Raw genomic sequence first — 15,000 nt, 5'->3', positions numbered from 1 at the left:
CGAGTTTATGAAGCATTTCCTAGGAATAGTTGTTCATGTGACTCTTCTCCCTTTCCAAATATACTTTTCCCTAAAGGACCTTCAATTAGCGAGTTTGAGAGAAGGGGAGTGAATAAGTGTCCAGAACGTAAGAATGAGAAGGAAGAAAGAAAGAGGTGAGAGATAAGATTGATATGAAGACCGGAAGGAAGTGGACGAAGTAAAATGAAATAGAAAAGGAACGGAATCGTAAGCTTTTTATTATCATTTTTTTACAATCTTGCATAAAACGGAGATGATAATGAAACGAAGTAGAATTTCAAGATTCATTTATCTATCCATTTAGTTATTCAGTTTAACAATCCTGTTAGAAATATATAAAAAAAATGAAATTTATGAGTATTTTAATGCTTCAATTTTTACGAGGTTAATCCCGGTGTTTCACTTCATATTTTGTCAATATATAACAGTAAAAAATTAAAATAAGATACGAAATTATAGAGGATTTATCAAGCCACTTTCCTCAGATCCATGATATAACAACGGATTGTGGAATGCAGTAGAATTTACCCAAACACAACTCAATATATGACATGTGTCAGCTATTTTCAAATTATATCTTGTTTCTCTGGGGCCACCCCAACTATTTGTGGTAAACTGTTTGATGTTGATATATATATATATATATATATATATATATATATATATATATATATATATATATATATATATATATATATATATATATATGTGTGTGTGTGTGTGTGTGTGTGTGTATAAGCACTTCAGTATCCGTGTGAATTATATATGGCTAGATCATCGCGGGAAGAATAAGCTTTTGTCTTTATTTAGACATTTAATAGGTAAGCTTGAAAATAATTTGAAATTGAAACTAAAGTTTGGCGTTCCTAGTTGCAATGCATCTGTGAAGTGCTACGTGTACACACATACACACACATATAATATATATATATATATATATATATATATATATATATATATATATATATATATATATATATATATGTGTGTGTCTTTGTGAGTAGGGATACCTTAACGCTGTGAAAGGGTTTGTGTATCGGCATGATCAACAGAGCTGTGCTATTCTGAGCCACAGTTACAAAGTAGGTTTTTTGAGAGCGATCAGACTTAAATCTCTCACCATCACTAATCCCCACTGGACAGTGCTGTGATGAAACGGGATAAACCCCAGACCTGTTAAAAACATGACTGAGGTCTTTGTCCTGCTGTGAACTAGAAACGGCGGCATTTGTTGGCGTTGTTGTCGTGTGTGTGTGTATATATATATATATATATATATATATATATATATATGTGTGTGTGTGTGTGTGTGTATACTGTATATATTGTATGTATATATAAATGTATATATATATATATATATATATATATGCACTTACATACATATATTTATACACATTTATATATGTATATATATGTATGTATGTATGTATGTATGTATGTAGTATATACAGTATATATACATATATATTCTTGTATAAATGCTCGTATATACGTAAATATAAATGTTCCACTTATCACTATGGAATCATCTCAAACTATTAAACAGACAGACAGAAAACTTTTGTCCAAATGCGTTTGCTGAAGATAGGAACCATCAAAGAAAAACAATTTGTAAAAGTAACTCGACGTATTTGCGTGACTAAAATAGCCTGGAAAAGATGATAATTCCAATCGCGTGGGAGACTGCACACTCCATCTGTTTTCAAGGTTAGGCAAGAGATTAAAGTTGATTGCTAGGTTAAACGCTCCACAAAGCTTGGGAAATAATTTTGACAGTTTGGTGTAAGATGCCGTAGGTTGCGATATTGTCCAATTGCGTATATGTAAAATAAGCATTTGATTATACGATTTATTCTTTTCTTAGGTGCAAGAATTTTCTATTTAAAATTATTTCTTTTAGAATAAACATAGAATGAGCTACGAGAGATGACTGGTGATAAATAGTTAAGGGAAACGTTAATGAATGGAAGGTCAACGAGCGAAGTTTGGTGGATTGTTGGGAAATGAGGCAAGAGTTCCAGATCAAGGAGTTATGAGGGTAATAAAGAACGCAGAAGTCGTTATCACACTTGAGGAATATAATGACGATGGGGGTTAAATGATGGCGTTAAAGACGAGAATATTGTAGAGATAAATGCTGGAGATACATTTGACTCTGTACCTTCTTTTTCTACAAAAGCGATTTCTTCTCTTCCCAGCCAGAACGTTGAAACTATTCACGTGGCTCTTTGCATCCACAATATGATAATTTTTGTCGTAATGTTTATCTATTATTCCTTTGGGATGCTCATCAACTGGATCCGTTTGTCCGGCGTTTTTTAAAGCGTGGACACGACTGCTTCAAGATGTCGAAGGTTTAAAGTTTTAAGGGTCGTTCATGAACACCAGAAGCAAAATCCTAGAGACGGAACATATGCACGAATAATCGATGCCTTAATTCACTTACCACCCAAGTTAGGACTATGGTTGACCAGGCAATGGCTCCTGATAAATCAGTCGTGACCGAGTCTTGAACTTGGGACCCAGAGATGGGAGTTACCATAGATTTTACTAAACTACTACAACCCATTGTGATTTATGTTATCGCTGGAATGTGTACTACACTAAAAGGAAAAAAAAATAATAGGAAATTCTCCGTAAAAATATACTGTTCTCAGGCGTATTTCAGTAAAATACAGGCGACTGTAATTTTTACCTTACTTTGTTATTATCTTTTACGGGTTGGTGGCCGGAATATGACTTCTTTACATCAATATATCCGTTTTTAAAACTGTAAAAGCTGGCAACATTTGTTCCAGGATTTTTTACCGTTTTTTACGGCAAATTTTTAAGTGTATGGTTCTTTTCGTGACTTTCGCTTCAATGAGGGAGATTTAGCAGTGGATTTAGCTGTTATACCTCATTTGTTAATGAGTGCTACTTGCTTTGCAGAACCACAGCAGTTTCTCATTTTGGTGAGGTGTCACGCTGTCACACTTGTCCATTACCGGAAATGTTTCTCTGGCTAGAATGCGGGTAATAGTTTCGGGAATGTGTATTATCATTATTATTACTAGCCAAGCTACAACCCTAGTTGGAAAAGCAAGATGCTATAAGCCCAAGGGCTCCAATAGGGAAAAATAACGCAGTGAGGAAAGGAAATAAGGAAATAAATAAATGATGAGAACAAGTTAACAATAAATCATTCCAAAACAGATATGTCCTATATAAACTATAACAACGTTTAAAAACAGGTATGTCCTATATAAACTATAACAACGTCAAAAACAGGTATGTCATATATAAAAAGACTCATGTCAGCCTGGTCAACATTTGTTGTTCGTAGATATTTATTGGTTTGTTACCTTATTCTTTTTCCTTTCTAAGTTTATTATGCTGTTTAACATGTGCATATTTTGTTTTTCTAGTGAAGTCTGCAGCCTGAATTAAAATCGTTTTATGGTTGTTTCGTATTACTTGATAATAATAATAATAATAATGTTGATAAAGACACAAGTGTATCTAGTGAAAGATTTGATTATAATAAAGGCGTTTGGTATATTAGACTGAATACGAGAATAAATCGGTGTTAATGGTTATTTGGGGTGGAGCTTCGGCTGAAAGATTATGATGTGGTGGTTTTAGTAACGATAGGGATTTAATGGGGAATTGATTAGGATTAATTAATTCTTATCGTTATCAATAATCGGAGTCTAATGATGCTAATTACGGCCATGACTCGCAGCTGTCAAAGGAGCATCCATCTTGGTATATTTAAGTAGCCCTGGACCGAAAGACGAAATATTAATAGAAAATGGAATTAGGAGGAGAGCGCCAAAGCCTGGTAGTAAGAGAGAAAGAATTCCTCTGGTCGTAAAAATTCGCGGAAATGTCGGTAGAGTTGTAAACAAAAACATGAAAACAAATACATGAAAGAGTTAATTATTCATCAGAGCCTTTTGCATAATTTTCTCCACGGAGGATTTAATTATTCACTGAAATGTACTCCTACTTGTGAGTGACTCCCGTTATGGAAGATTCAATGTTCGTATGATACATCAAAATATCTCTGCCAAGTCCTTTGTTACCAACTCTGATTAAAGTCAGTGCCGTTACCGGGAAAGTTTGCATTTTCCAGTGGCGGTTACAAAAGCCACAATATCTGCCAAACAAACTTTCTCCTTTGTTGGGCTAGAGGTCATTTAGCTTAAGGGAGAGGCTAAATGAAATTTTTAAGCAAAGCGAACTGAATATTAAAATGTCGGGCTCACGTTTCCGTGGTTGAAAATTGTTTCGAAGCGGATTTCAAAGCCGCTCAGATGATGAAAAAAAAGGCTTTGGAATGAAGACGACCAAAAGAGAGATGACCGACTTTCCTAACATTTATTAATATAATTTAACCGTATTAACACAGATTTTCATTAACCGGAGTTGTACTTGAATTTGAATAATCTGTTAATTTTTACTGAATTCTCCTTACAAACTTTAGATACGCCGAATTCACAATAACTATTCGATTTCGACGTGTTATTTAGTCGTTTGTCTTCATTGAAGCAAGTCGAGCGTGGTTCTCCTCCATTTTGGTAATTTCCTCCTTTCTTTTTGGTAGCAGTTTTTAATTTATGGAGCATATATTTAATTCAATACACTAGCATCTACTTCAACAGTAATGTATGCTGGTAGTGAATTAAACCACGGATGCTGTAAAATAATTTCTCCAAAAAATAGATATCACTGGAAGCCTAAGCTTACAACTTCCACTGTGTTGATGATTTGTTGATGTTTTGAGTTGGCGAGATGCTGGAAAATGTGTGAAAGTTCCGAGCTCCAATATATTAGTTTTGTTTTGACTCGTATTGACGTTACTTATCTAATATAATTTGCTATTCATCTTTATTTGTTTTCCTTTTTTGTTTTCTGTTACTTAATTCGGTTTATTTGTTTTCATACTAGGCTGCTTCATGTTGTGACCTGGCACTTACAGCGATGCTAATTTGCATGCAGACTACTACTGCTGCTAATAATAGTACTAGTATTAGTAATATAAATAATAAATACCCCTTTATTGACTTTGCCTGACAGTCAAATTCTTTAGTTTCACTTCCCTTCATCAAATGGTCTCATAATTGTGACACGTCAATGCTTCCTTGTGTGTTTTGAATGATGCTCATAATAAGACAGAAATTAATTTCTGCAATACTTTGGAGGACGAAAAGAAATTAATGGATATTTGTTATGACCACGGTGTATTTCGAAGCGCTGTGGAGTTTAGGATGTCAAGTGGATGAATTACGGTTCTGCATAGTTGCAATAGCTTTCGTCGGGCGGAATGGCAGGCAATTTACAACGAATAAAGTTGATGACGGTAGACTTTAAAGGGTTAATGATATACTTGAACTACTGTAATGTTAATGAATTAGAGTATTTGAATTGGGGTGGGGTAGGGTGGAAAGAGGGTGTTAAAGGAATTACTATTATTACTATTATCATTTATTACTATTATTAGACAGTAAAACATTATAGAGTAAGCTGTACGTGATATAATTTAAAAGTCCTCAAATATAATAACAATAATAATAATAATGATGATAATAATAATAATAATAATAATAATAATAATTTAGAATAGGAAAAAGCATATTCAGGGTATTTTCAAAGGGAAACTAGAAATTTCTCGATTAAGCTGTCGTTTTTGAGATTTTATAAAAATGGACTCATAATCTTATTGCGTTTTCATATGAACCTCTGTATAACATTGGTACATTTTTATAAAATATGAAAAAAAAAACAGCTGTTATTATTATTATTATTATTATTATTATTATTATTATTATTATTATTATTATTATTATTATTATTATATTTGAGGACTTTTAAACACGTTTTATCAAAACAGATTCTTAAATTAGGTGCACTGACATTACATAACACCTTTGGTGCCGGTTTAGTATGTGGCCTACCTTTTTTTATTCTGGTTTAGTATGTGGCCTACCTGGCTTGTTTTGTTAGGTTAGGTTAGGTTAAGAACATATCATATGTTCGAAAGACACCCAGCAGTGTACTAAACATTTTTGTATAGTTATGCTTCACTGGATTTCATCCTCATCTCCTCATACGCCTATTGACGCAAAGAGCCTCGGTTAGATTTCGCCAGCCATCCCTTTCTTAAGCTTTTAAATCACTGCTTCTCCATTCATCATCTACTTCACGTTTCATAGTTCTCAGCCATGTATGCATGGGTCTTCCAACTCTTCTAGTACCTTGTGGATCCCATTTAAAAGTTTGGTGAACTAATCTCTCTTGGGGAGTGAGAAGAGCATGCCCAAACCATCTCCATCTACCCCTCACCATGATCTTATCCACATATGGCACTCGAGTAATCTCTCTTATTATTTCATTTCTAATCCTGCTCTACCATTTAACTCCCAACATTCTTCTGAGGGCTTTGTTCTCAAATCTACAAAATCTGTTGAATATTGTTTTATTGTCATACCACGACTCATGCCTATATAGTAACACCGATCTCACTAAACTGATATATAGCCTGATTTTTATATGTAATTTCAACAAGCATACGTCTTGTAATCCCCAAAGGAAAAGTTATAGTAAATTGACAGGTTTGATGACGTCGGAAAAAACTCATTTAGGTTACTAGTATTTTTTGGCTTCTAATTCGTAGGTGTTTCACTTCTGAATATCTTTTGGAAGAAAATAATTAAGAAACCAGAAGTTCCGTAAGTTCCTCTCAAGGGAATAATCTTCTAAATTGATTATCATATAATTTTTGAAAATGTGAAAGTGAATTTTCAGATTACTTTCTTGTGAGGAGTTTTATTTAAAAGTCAACGGTTATTGGAACTTATCTAACAAATATGAGAAAAGATAAGAAATTATGGAATTAAGATAATAAGGAATTGGTAAAATGAGAATAAGAAAGGGTCGGAAACCAGTGTAAAATGATTTTAGCTGGAATGTAACCCATTCCCGGCTGCCGGTAAGGGGATTAAATAACCATTACAGAAGATAATAACACTTGTTTATTTTGCAATTAAATCGTCACCTTGTTTATTAATTACCATCAACATCACTCTCTCTCTCTCTCTCTCTCTCTCTCCTCTCTCTCTCTCTCTCTTCTTTTAATCGATTCATGTTAATTTTCGCCAATATGTACGTAATTCTTGCTAAATATTTTACTAATTCAAGGTCAAGAATCACTCCTCTAGAATATATATAGAGAGAAAATTAATGGTAATAGAGATCTTCTTGAAGTCCGTTTTTTATTTTTGCATATCGTAGTTCTTCCTGACTTCACAGCTATTAATATAATGCATTATTACAATAACTATTAGTGTGAATACTTTATCCACCAGACACACCGATAATAAAGGCAAACTTTCATACAAGGAATCTCCGTTTCGCAGAACAGTCAAAAGCGTTCACTAGCAAGTGTTACATCATATAAACATCACTTTTCCTTCTTATTCACTGTTACTTTACTTACTTTAATTTAAGGGCTGCTTTTCTGGTCCTATACAGCAGGGGAACCACACTCTCTACAGGACCTCCATAGTCATTTTATCATGTTCGTTCGAAAGCTTTCAACATTTCACACCGCATATCGCTCGTCTATTGTCAAATCTAGAGTATCAAAGCACTTAGAGAACAAGAAAGTTTTCAGTTTCTTCTTGAAAGCCTTAATATCTTCAGTCTTTTGAATGTATAGTGGGAGCTTACTGTATAGTCTCGGGGCCGCATATTTAAAGGCCCTAGAGCCTACAGTAGACATACATCTAGGTTCCAATAATTCAAACCAGCTGTAACTATTCTCATGTCAACACAATTTGTTGGCTGCACAATATGTAGCAATCCTCTTGGATTATTTGGACGTCCGGTTCTGATAACTTGGTGGGTTATTGTACATATTTAAACTCAATTCTCGCTCTAATAGGCAGCCAGTGTAAATTAATTAGTATAGGAGTGATCCTTTCTGGGGGGGGGGGGGGGGGGGGCATCTTTTATCAGTCTTGCTCCTCTGTTTATTAAGTTTTGTAATTTCTCAAGTTGCATTTTTGGTAGATTGTAGTAGATGGAGATACGCCTGAGTGCTTTCCAAGAAACTTTGGTCGTGTGTCACTCGTCTGCTGGTGCATAATTAAACAATCGATACACCGCAAATAGTTTCCTTAGTGTCCTATGGTTGCTGGATATTGCTCCTATGGGAGTTGTGGCGATTATTAATAGTAAAATGGTGCTGTGCTCGAGGGTATATATATATATATATATATATATATATATATATATATATATATAGGTTTTCTCGAGATCCCGGCCATTTTCCGAGGGTTAAACAATCGCGGGATTTTTTTTAATTTTCTCGGGTTCTCCCGGTGTCAAACTATTTGAAAATAAAATTTAATGGTCTTCCTTTTAATTTAAGTAGTAGTAGTGGTTGCTGCCGATGATTATGTTTTGTTAATGAATAATGATGTGACACAATGACGTGTGTGTGTGTGTGTAGTGTGTGTGTGTTGTGTGAGAGAGCGAGAGAGAGGGGCGGGTTATCTAATAGGTCTCTCTCTCTCTCTCGCTCTCTCTCTCTCTCGCTCTCTCTCTCTCTCTCTCTCTCTCTCTCTCTCTCTCTCTCGAGAGAGAGAGAGAGAGAGAGAGAGAGAGAGAGAGAGAGAGAGGGGCGGGTTATCTAATAGGTCTCTCTCTCTCTCGCTCTCTCTCTCTCTCTCTCTCTCTCTCTCTCTCTCTCTCTCTCTCTTACTACTACTACTACTAATAATAATAATAATAGTAATAATAATAATAATAATAGTAATAATAATAATTCGGGTTTCATAATATCTTCTAGATTCAAATTTTATATTTGCGAATGAGCAGCAAGTGAAGTGCCGAGGATAAAGGCAATATTATTAATTAAGATAATTAGTAGGTAATTTTTGCCATCAATTATATTTCTGTCATTCAGAATAGATCAAGGAGTGTTCCTGTGACGCTTCTTTAGTCTCACAAGACTCGCGCATAGTTTTCCTGTTTTATATCTTACCTGTCATTGCTCAGAAGTGATGTGATGCCCATCGTACGTGAATTGTGAGTCCCTATTAAAGGTTTAAAGGTCTTAAAGGCCTCTCATGAATGGCAGAGGCTAGGGACAGAACATTGCACTATCAAGCAAGATGATGCCCTAGAGACTGACCATATTTCTTATGATCCGCGTCCAAGACCCCTCTCCACCTAAGCTAGGACCAGGGAGGGCCAGTTAATGGCTGCTGATGACTCAGCAGATAGACCTATAGGCTCCCCCAAAACCCCCATCCTTAGCTCACAAGGATGGTGAGGTTGCAGTGACTAGGGGAACTTAATGAGTCTGAGCAGTACTCGAACCCCAGTCTGGCAATCACCAGGCAAGGACACTACCACCAGGCCACCACAATCCTATTTTAAAGGTTTAAAGGCCGCTCATGAATGACAGAGGCAAGGGACAGAACATTGCCCTATCAAGCAGGATAATGTCCTGAGACTGACCATATTACATATGATCAGCGCCCAATAGCCCTTCTCCACGCAAGCTAGGACCAGGGAGGCCCAGGTAATGGCTGCTGATGACACAGCAGATAGACCTATAGGCTCCCCCAAAACCCCCATCCTTAGCTCACAAGGATGGTGAGGTTGCAGTGACCAGGGGAACTTAACGAGTCTGACCGGGACTCGAACCCCAGTCTGGCAATCATCAGGCAAGGACAATACTACCAGGCCACCACAGCTCTATTACCAGGATTAAAGGAGTACTCTATTAATTCTGTCTATTACATGCTTGGATTACTGTTAACAGTCACTCACATGTACGCTTCCATATTATAATTAATTATCAAATGACAAACTGTCCCTCCAACTGAAAAGTAAACAGACAACAAACCCCAAGGCTATGTGGGGTGAACAGCTAGTAAAGAAAAAATGAAAGAGGGAAAGACAGTAAATTGCACGTGAGTGTACTCTCACAATCTCTTGCAGATAACTTGAATAAAAGGGTAATGGAATATCATAGCACATTGGCTATGACATAACCCTATTCTTGAAAACAATGGTTATATGGTTAAAGGATAGAGTAGTATTAACATAAACGAGTCATAAAGGCAATTCATATAAAATAGACATCCGGGAAATCCCGGGATCCATTTTATCCCGGAATCCCTGGACAAAGACATCCTCCAAAAATGAGAAACCCTATTATACACGCATATATATATGTATATATATATATATATATATATATATATATATATATATATATATATGTATGCATGTATGTATATATATCTATATATATATATATATTTGTATATATATGTATATATATATATAAGTATATATATATATATATATATATATATATATATATATATATATATATATATATATACTGTATGTAGCACTTGTTGGAGCATTGGCAATGTTACTGCATTATGTAAATTTTTTTGTGGTAGCTTTAGTTCAGCCGATTACCGCCCAATTTCCATAACTCCCATATTATCTAAATATGTTTGCTGAAGGTAATCATCGGATCAATAGTTTGCAATTTGGCTTTCGTAAAGACCTTGGAGCATGTGATGATCTTCATACAATCTCCATTGCAGTACAGAAATCCCTTGAATGTGGTTAGGAAGTTCGTATGATTGGCCTTAATTTTAGTGCTGCCTTTAACCGTGATAATCATGAGGCTCTTTTTTTCAAATTTAAGCAGTTGGGAGTGGGTGGGTCTTTACTTAGCATCATTATTAAAATTTTGAGTAATAGATTGCAAAGAGTTGTTGTTAATGGTCCCCATAGTGAGTATAGGAATGTTACATTTGGTGTTTCTCATGGTAGTGTTCTTAGCTTATTACTTTTCATACTATACACTCGATATGGGGTTTGGCCTAGAAAACAAGCTCTTTGCATTATGCAGATAATGGTTCTTTCTGTGCTTCAGTTTCATCTCCTGAACCCAGATCTGGGGTTTCTGAATTCCGTAATAGCTAAATTAGTGCATGGCGCAAATTATGGGGCATGAATTTAAATCCGTACAAAACTCAAGTTATGATTGAAAATAGGTCGAGGACAGTGGTTCCTCAACATTCAGATCTCAGCATTGATAATGCTTCTTGATAGCAAATTTACTTATGAGAAAAGCATTAGGTCTGTTTATTCTTCAACAGCACAAAAATGGCTTATTGAGAAAGCCTTTTAATACTTTTGGTGATCAATCTATTCCAAAGTGTTTCAAATTCTTTCGTTTTGCCTTGTTTCGAGTATTGTTCTCCTGTCTGGTCTTCATCAGCTAAATCTCATATAAATTTATTTCGAGTATTGTTCTCCTGAAACAGCTGATAAATCTCATATTAATTTGTTGGACAAGAACTTGCGGTCTATTATATTTCTTATTCCTTATCTAGGTATTAATCTTTGGCACCTTCATTTAATAAGTTCGTAATTCCTTTTGCATAAGATTTTTCATAATTCTGACCATCCTTTACATTCAGATCTTCCTAGACAGTACCATTCTGTTCGTAATACTAGGTATGCAGTTAATTCTAATAGTCACGCCTTCAACATCATGAGGCTCAATACTCCACAGTTTTCTAGAAATTTTATTCCAGCTGTGGCTAAATTTTGGAATTATTTTCCTAATCAGGCAGTTAAATCGGTGGAACTTCAGAAGTTCAAATTTGCAAAGAATATATTAATGTTGAACAGGCTGACTTAAGTTTCTCTTTATAGTTTATATGAAAGATCCATTTTAATACTGTTACTGTTCTTAAAATATTTTACTATTTCTTATTGTTTGGTTATTTCATCATCTCCTTTCCTCACTGGGCTATTTTCTCTGTTGGGGGCCTTGGGCTCATAGCGTAGAGATTTCCAACTAGAGTTGTATCTTAGCTAATAATAATAATAATAATAATAATAATGATAGTAATAATAATAATAATATCGTATATATATATATATATATATATATATATATATATATATATATATATATGCGTGTGTTTGTGTTTGTTTGTGTGTGTGTGGGTGAACTTATGTCTTTATATACGTAATACAATATATACATATATATATATATATATATATATATATATATATATATATATATATATATATATATATATATATATATATATATATGATAAATTTTTGCATATTTAGACGCGTTTTTCATATTCAAGTAAGCCATATATATTTTTTATACATTAATGTCTGGATTTTCTTAACGACCTCGGGATCAAAGCCCCAGGCGAAATCACACAAAGACAAGAGCTTGTGACCGGCCAGAAATCGAACCCTGGTCGGCAAGCTTGTATAGACAGTGACTAAACCACTTGGCCACAAAGTCACTGTCTATACAAGCTTGCCGACCAGGGTTCGATTCCCGGCCGGTCACAAGCTCTTGTCTTTGTGTGATTTCGCCTGGGGCTCTGATCCCGAGGTCGTTAAGAGAATCCAGACATTAATGTATCAAAAATATATATGGCTTATTTGAACACACACACACACACACACACATATATATATATATATATATATATATATATATATATATATATATATATATAGTATATATACTGTATATATGTATACAAAGACACACAAGTTCACACACACACACACATATATATATATATATATATATATATATATATATATATATATATGTATATATATATATATATATTTGTATATACTTATATATATTTATATATAAATATATATATATATATATATATATATATATATATATATATATATGCACGATATTATTATTACACACACATACACACACATATATATATATACATATATATATATATATATATATATATATATATATATATATGCATATATATACAGTATATGTGTATATATACATATATATATTTATATATATATATATATATATATATATATATATATATATATATATATATATGTGTGTGTGTGTGTGTGTCTGTGTGTGTGTGCGTATGTGTATAAGTATATTTTGATATTTCTATTTTTTCTACATCTGTTATTTCTATTGCTATTAGAAATTACTTATTTTTGTTTGTTTTTCTCTTATAAACATATAAATGCAGGTACAGTATACATGATGAATACAACAATTATAGAAATAATGATGAGAATACTATATACTGTATTTAAGATATTATTGATAATAAAAATGTTAGAGATTTTAACAATGACAATGAACATTGTTTCCACTATTATATATTTTCTATCAAACAGATTTATTTCCCAATAAAATTCTTTATAATGAATTTATAAGTTTGAACACCGTGTGAAGGAAATTAATATTTTCAATATGACAAAGATGATTATAAAAAGTATAGATATATTTTCATGATAGTATTTCTAATATATGGAATAAATTTAAATGTTCAATATAGTATTGAAACACCCAGTAAAGTCTGTATATACATTATCTATATTGTAATTCTTAATACGTAACAGAAATCAACACACTCAATACTCCATAAACACCTCACTGATATATATATATAGAGATCTCTGAATTAATTTTATCTTTCTTCCTGTTTCAGGACCAATCACTGATCTTGGTGGGATCTCCTGTTTTAATCATGCCCCAGCGCCCTTCCACTCTTCCTCTTCCATAAAAGACAAACGAATCCCCAAATGGCCTATCAGGAGACTCATTTCTCTCTCAATTCAGTCGGTACTTGAAGAGATGAGCCTTTATGACCTCCTCAGGAAGACGATATCTGGTTGCAACTCCTCTTAATTTGTTGACTTCTAAGATTTGATTAATGTCGAACTATTTTTGCCGAAGGTGACCTTTATAGAATAGAACCGTTAGGAGTACTAATTTATTTTCAATTTGTTAAACCTCTAGATTTATTATTCATCAACTTAATGATCCAAATAATGTAAAGTTAAATCATAAATAGAGAGAGAGAAAATATTTAAGAATCATTCCCCACCAAATTAGTGAATCCACATCGTCTCCCCTTTACATCGTTTCGAAGCAGATAAGAAAACTAAGAGTAAGTCTCCTTAACTGACTCTCCCCTTCCTGCGTGGATCGTTTGTTCCGTCTATCGTGTTCCTTGTGGGTGCATCGGCATGAAGGCTTGGGAGTTTTCTAGCATGGAACAATGTGTCAACTTTTACCACGACCAAGCTCAAGGTAAGAGAGTTCAATTCTTCTGTATGATTGGAATGATAGCTCCCTGTGTTCATTTTCTATCAGGTATTCATCCTAGGTCGACTAAATAACCTTCAAGCAAATGGGGCACCTCTCTGAGGAAATTAGATGCTCTCCGAGATATCGTAGCCCCAAAAGTTTAATCGAATACTCCCATCAACAAATTCCAAACCATCTCATCCAGCCATGTAATAATTTGGGCAAATAAAATGACCTTTTAACAGATGAAGTAACCCTCTAAAGGAAATCAAGCGCCTCAGGGGTAATCAATGCCTTGAATTAACCAAAGGACTCATGAGTAAATTACCTAGTATGTGAGCGAATCATGGTACCTACTGCATAAATTAGATGCCCTGAAATGAATAAAAGTACATAGTGAGCAAACCCAATATACTTTAGTAAATCAAGTACCCCGAGATTATCAAGTGCCCCCCGAGTTAACCAAGCACTCCCTGAGCAAATAAAGTACAGCTTGAGAAAATGAAACGTCCCCTGTATGATTCAAATGCTTCATTGTTAATCTAGTATACGCGAGTCCTTAAAATATCTCCAGAGCAAATCATGTAACTCTTGCAAATCAAGCAACTTTTGAAATCAGCTATTTTGCCCTGAACTAATCAGTTACCACTTGATTTATTAAGTTCCTTAATGGTAAATATAGTAGCCCTTGAGAAAGCACGGCATATATCACTTAAGCTAGTAATGTGTCCCTTCACAGTTAACCAAGTACCCTTGGATCTTTAGAATTAGCCAAGTAATCCTTCAGCAAAACCAGTACTCTTCTGAGT

The 15,000-nt window shown here is 34.1% G+C and overlaps 1 protein-coding gene across 1 annotated transcript in view; it reads left to right on the top strand.

Annotated features, from left to right (window-relative positions):
- The window catches only part of LOC137638115 (PDF receptor-like), a 43,138-nt gene that overhangs the window by 5,944 nt on the left and 22,194 nt on the right, over positions 1–15,000 (top strand). The window contains exon 2 of the mRNA XM_068370206.1: positions 13,590–14,194. Within this exon, the coding sequence (XP_068226307.1) occupies positions 14,131–14,194 (64 nt within the window). The 5' untranslated portion in view covers positions 13,590–14,130. The remainder of the gene's footprint in view (positions 1–13,589; positions 14,195–15,000) is intronic.

Source organism: Palaemon carinicauda, chromosome 3 (genome assembly GCF_036898095.1).
Source record: "Palaemon carinicauda isolate YSFRI2023 chromosome 3, ASM3689809v2, whole genome shotgun sequence".
NCBI lineage: Eukaryota > Metazoa > Arthropoda > Malacostraca > Decapoda > Palaemonidae > Palaemon > Palaemon carinicauda.
Note: the sequence above shows the minus strand (reverse complement) of the source record. Positions and strands in the feature narration are given on the sequence as shown.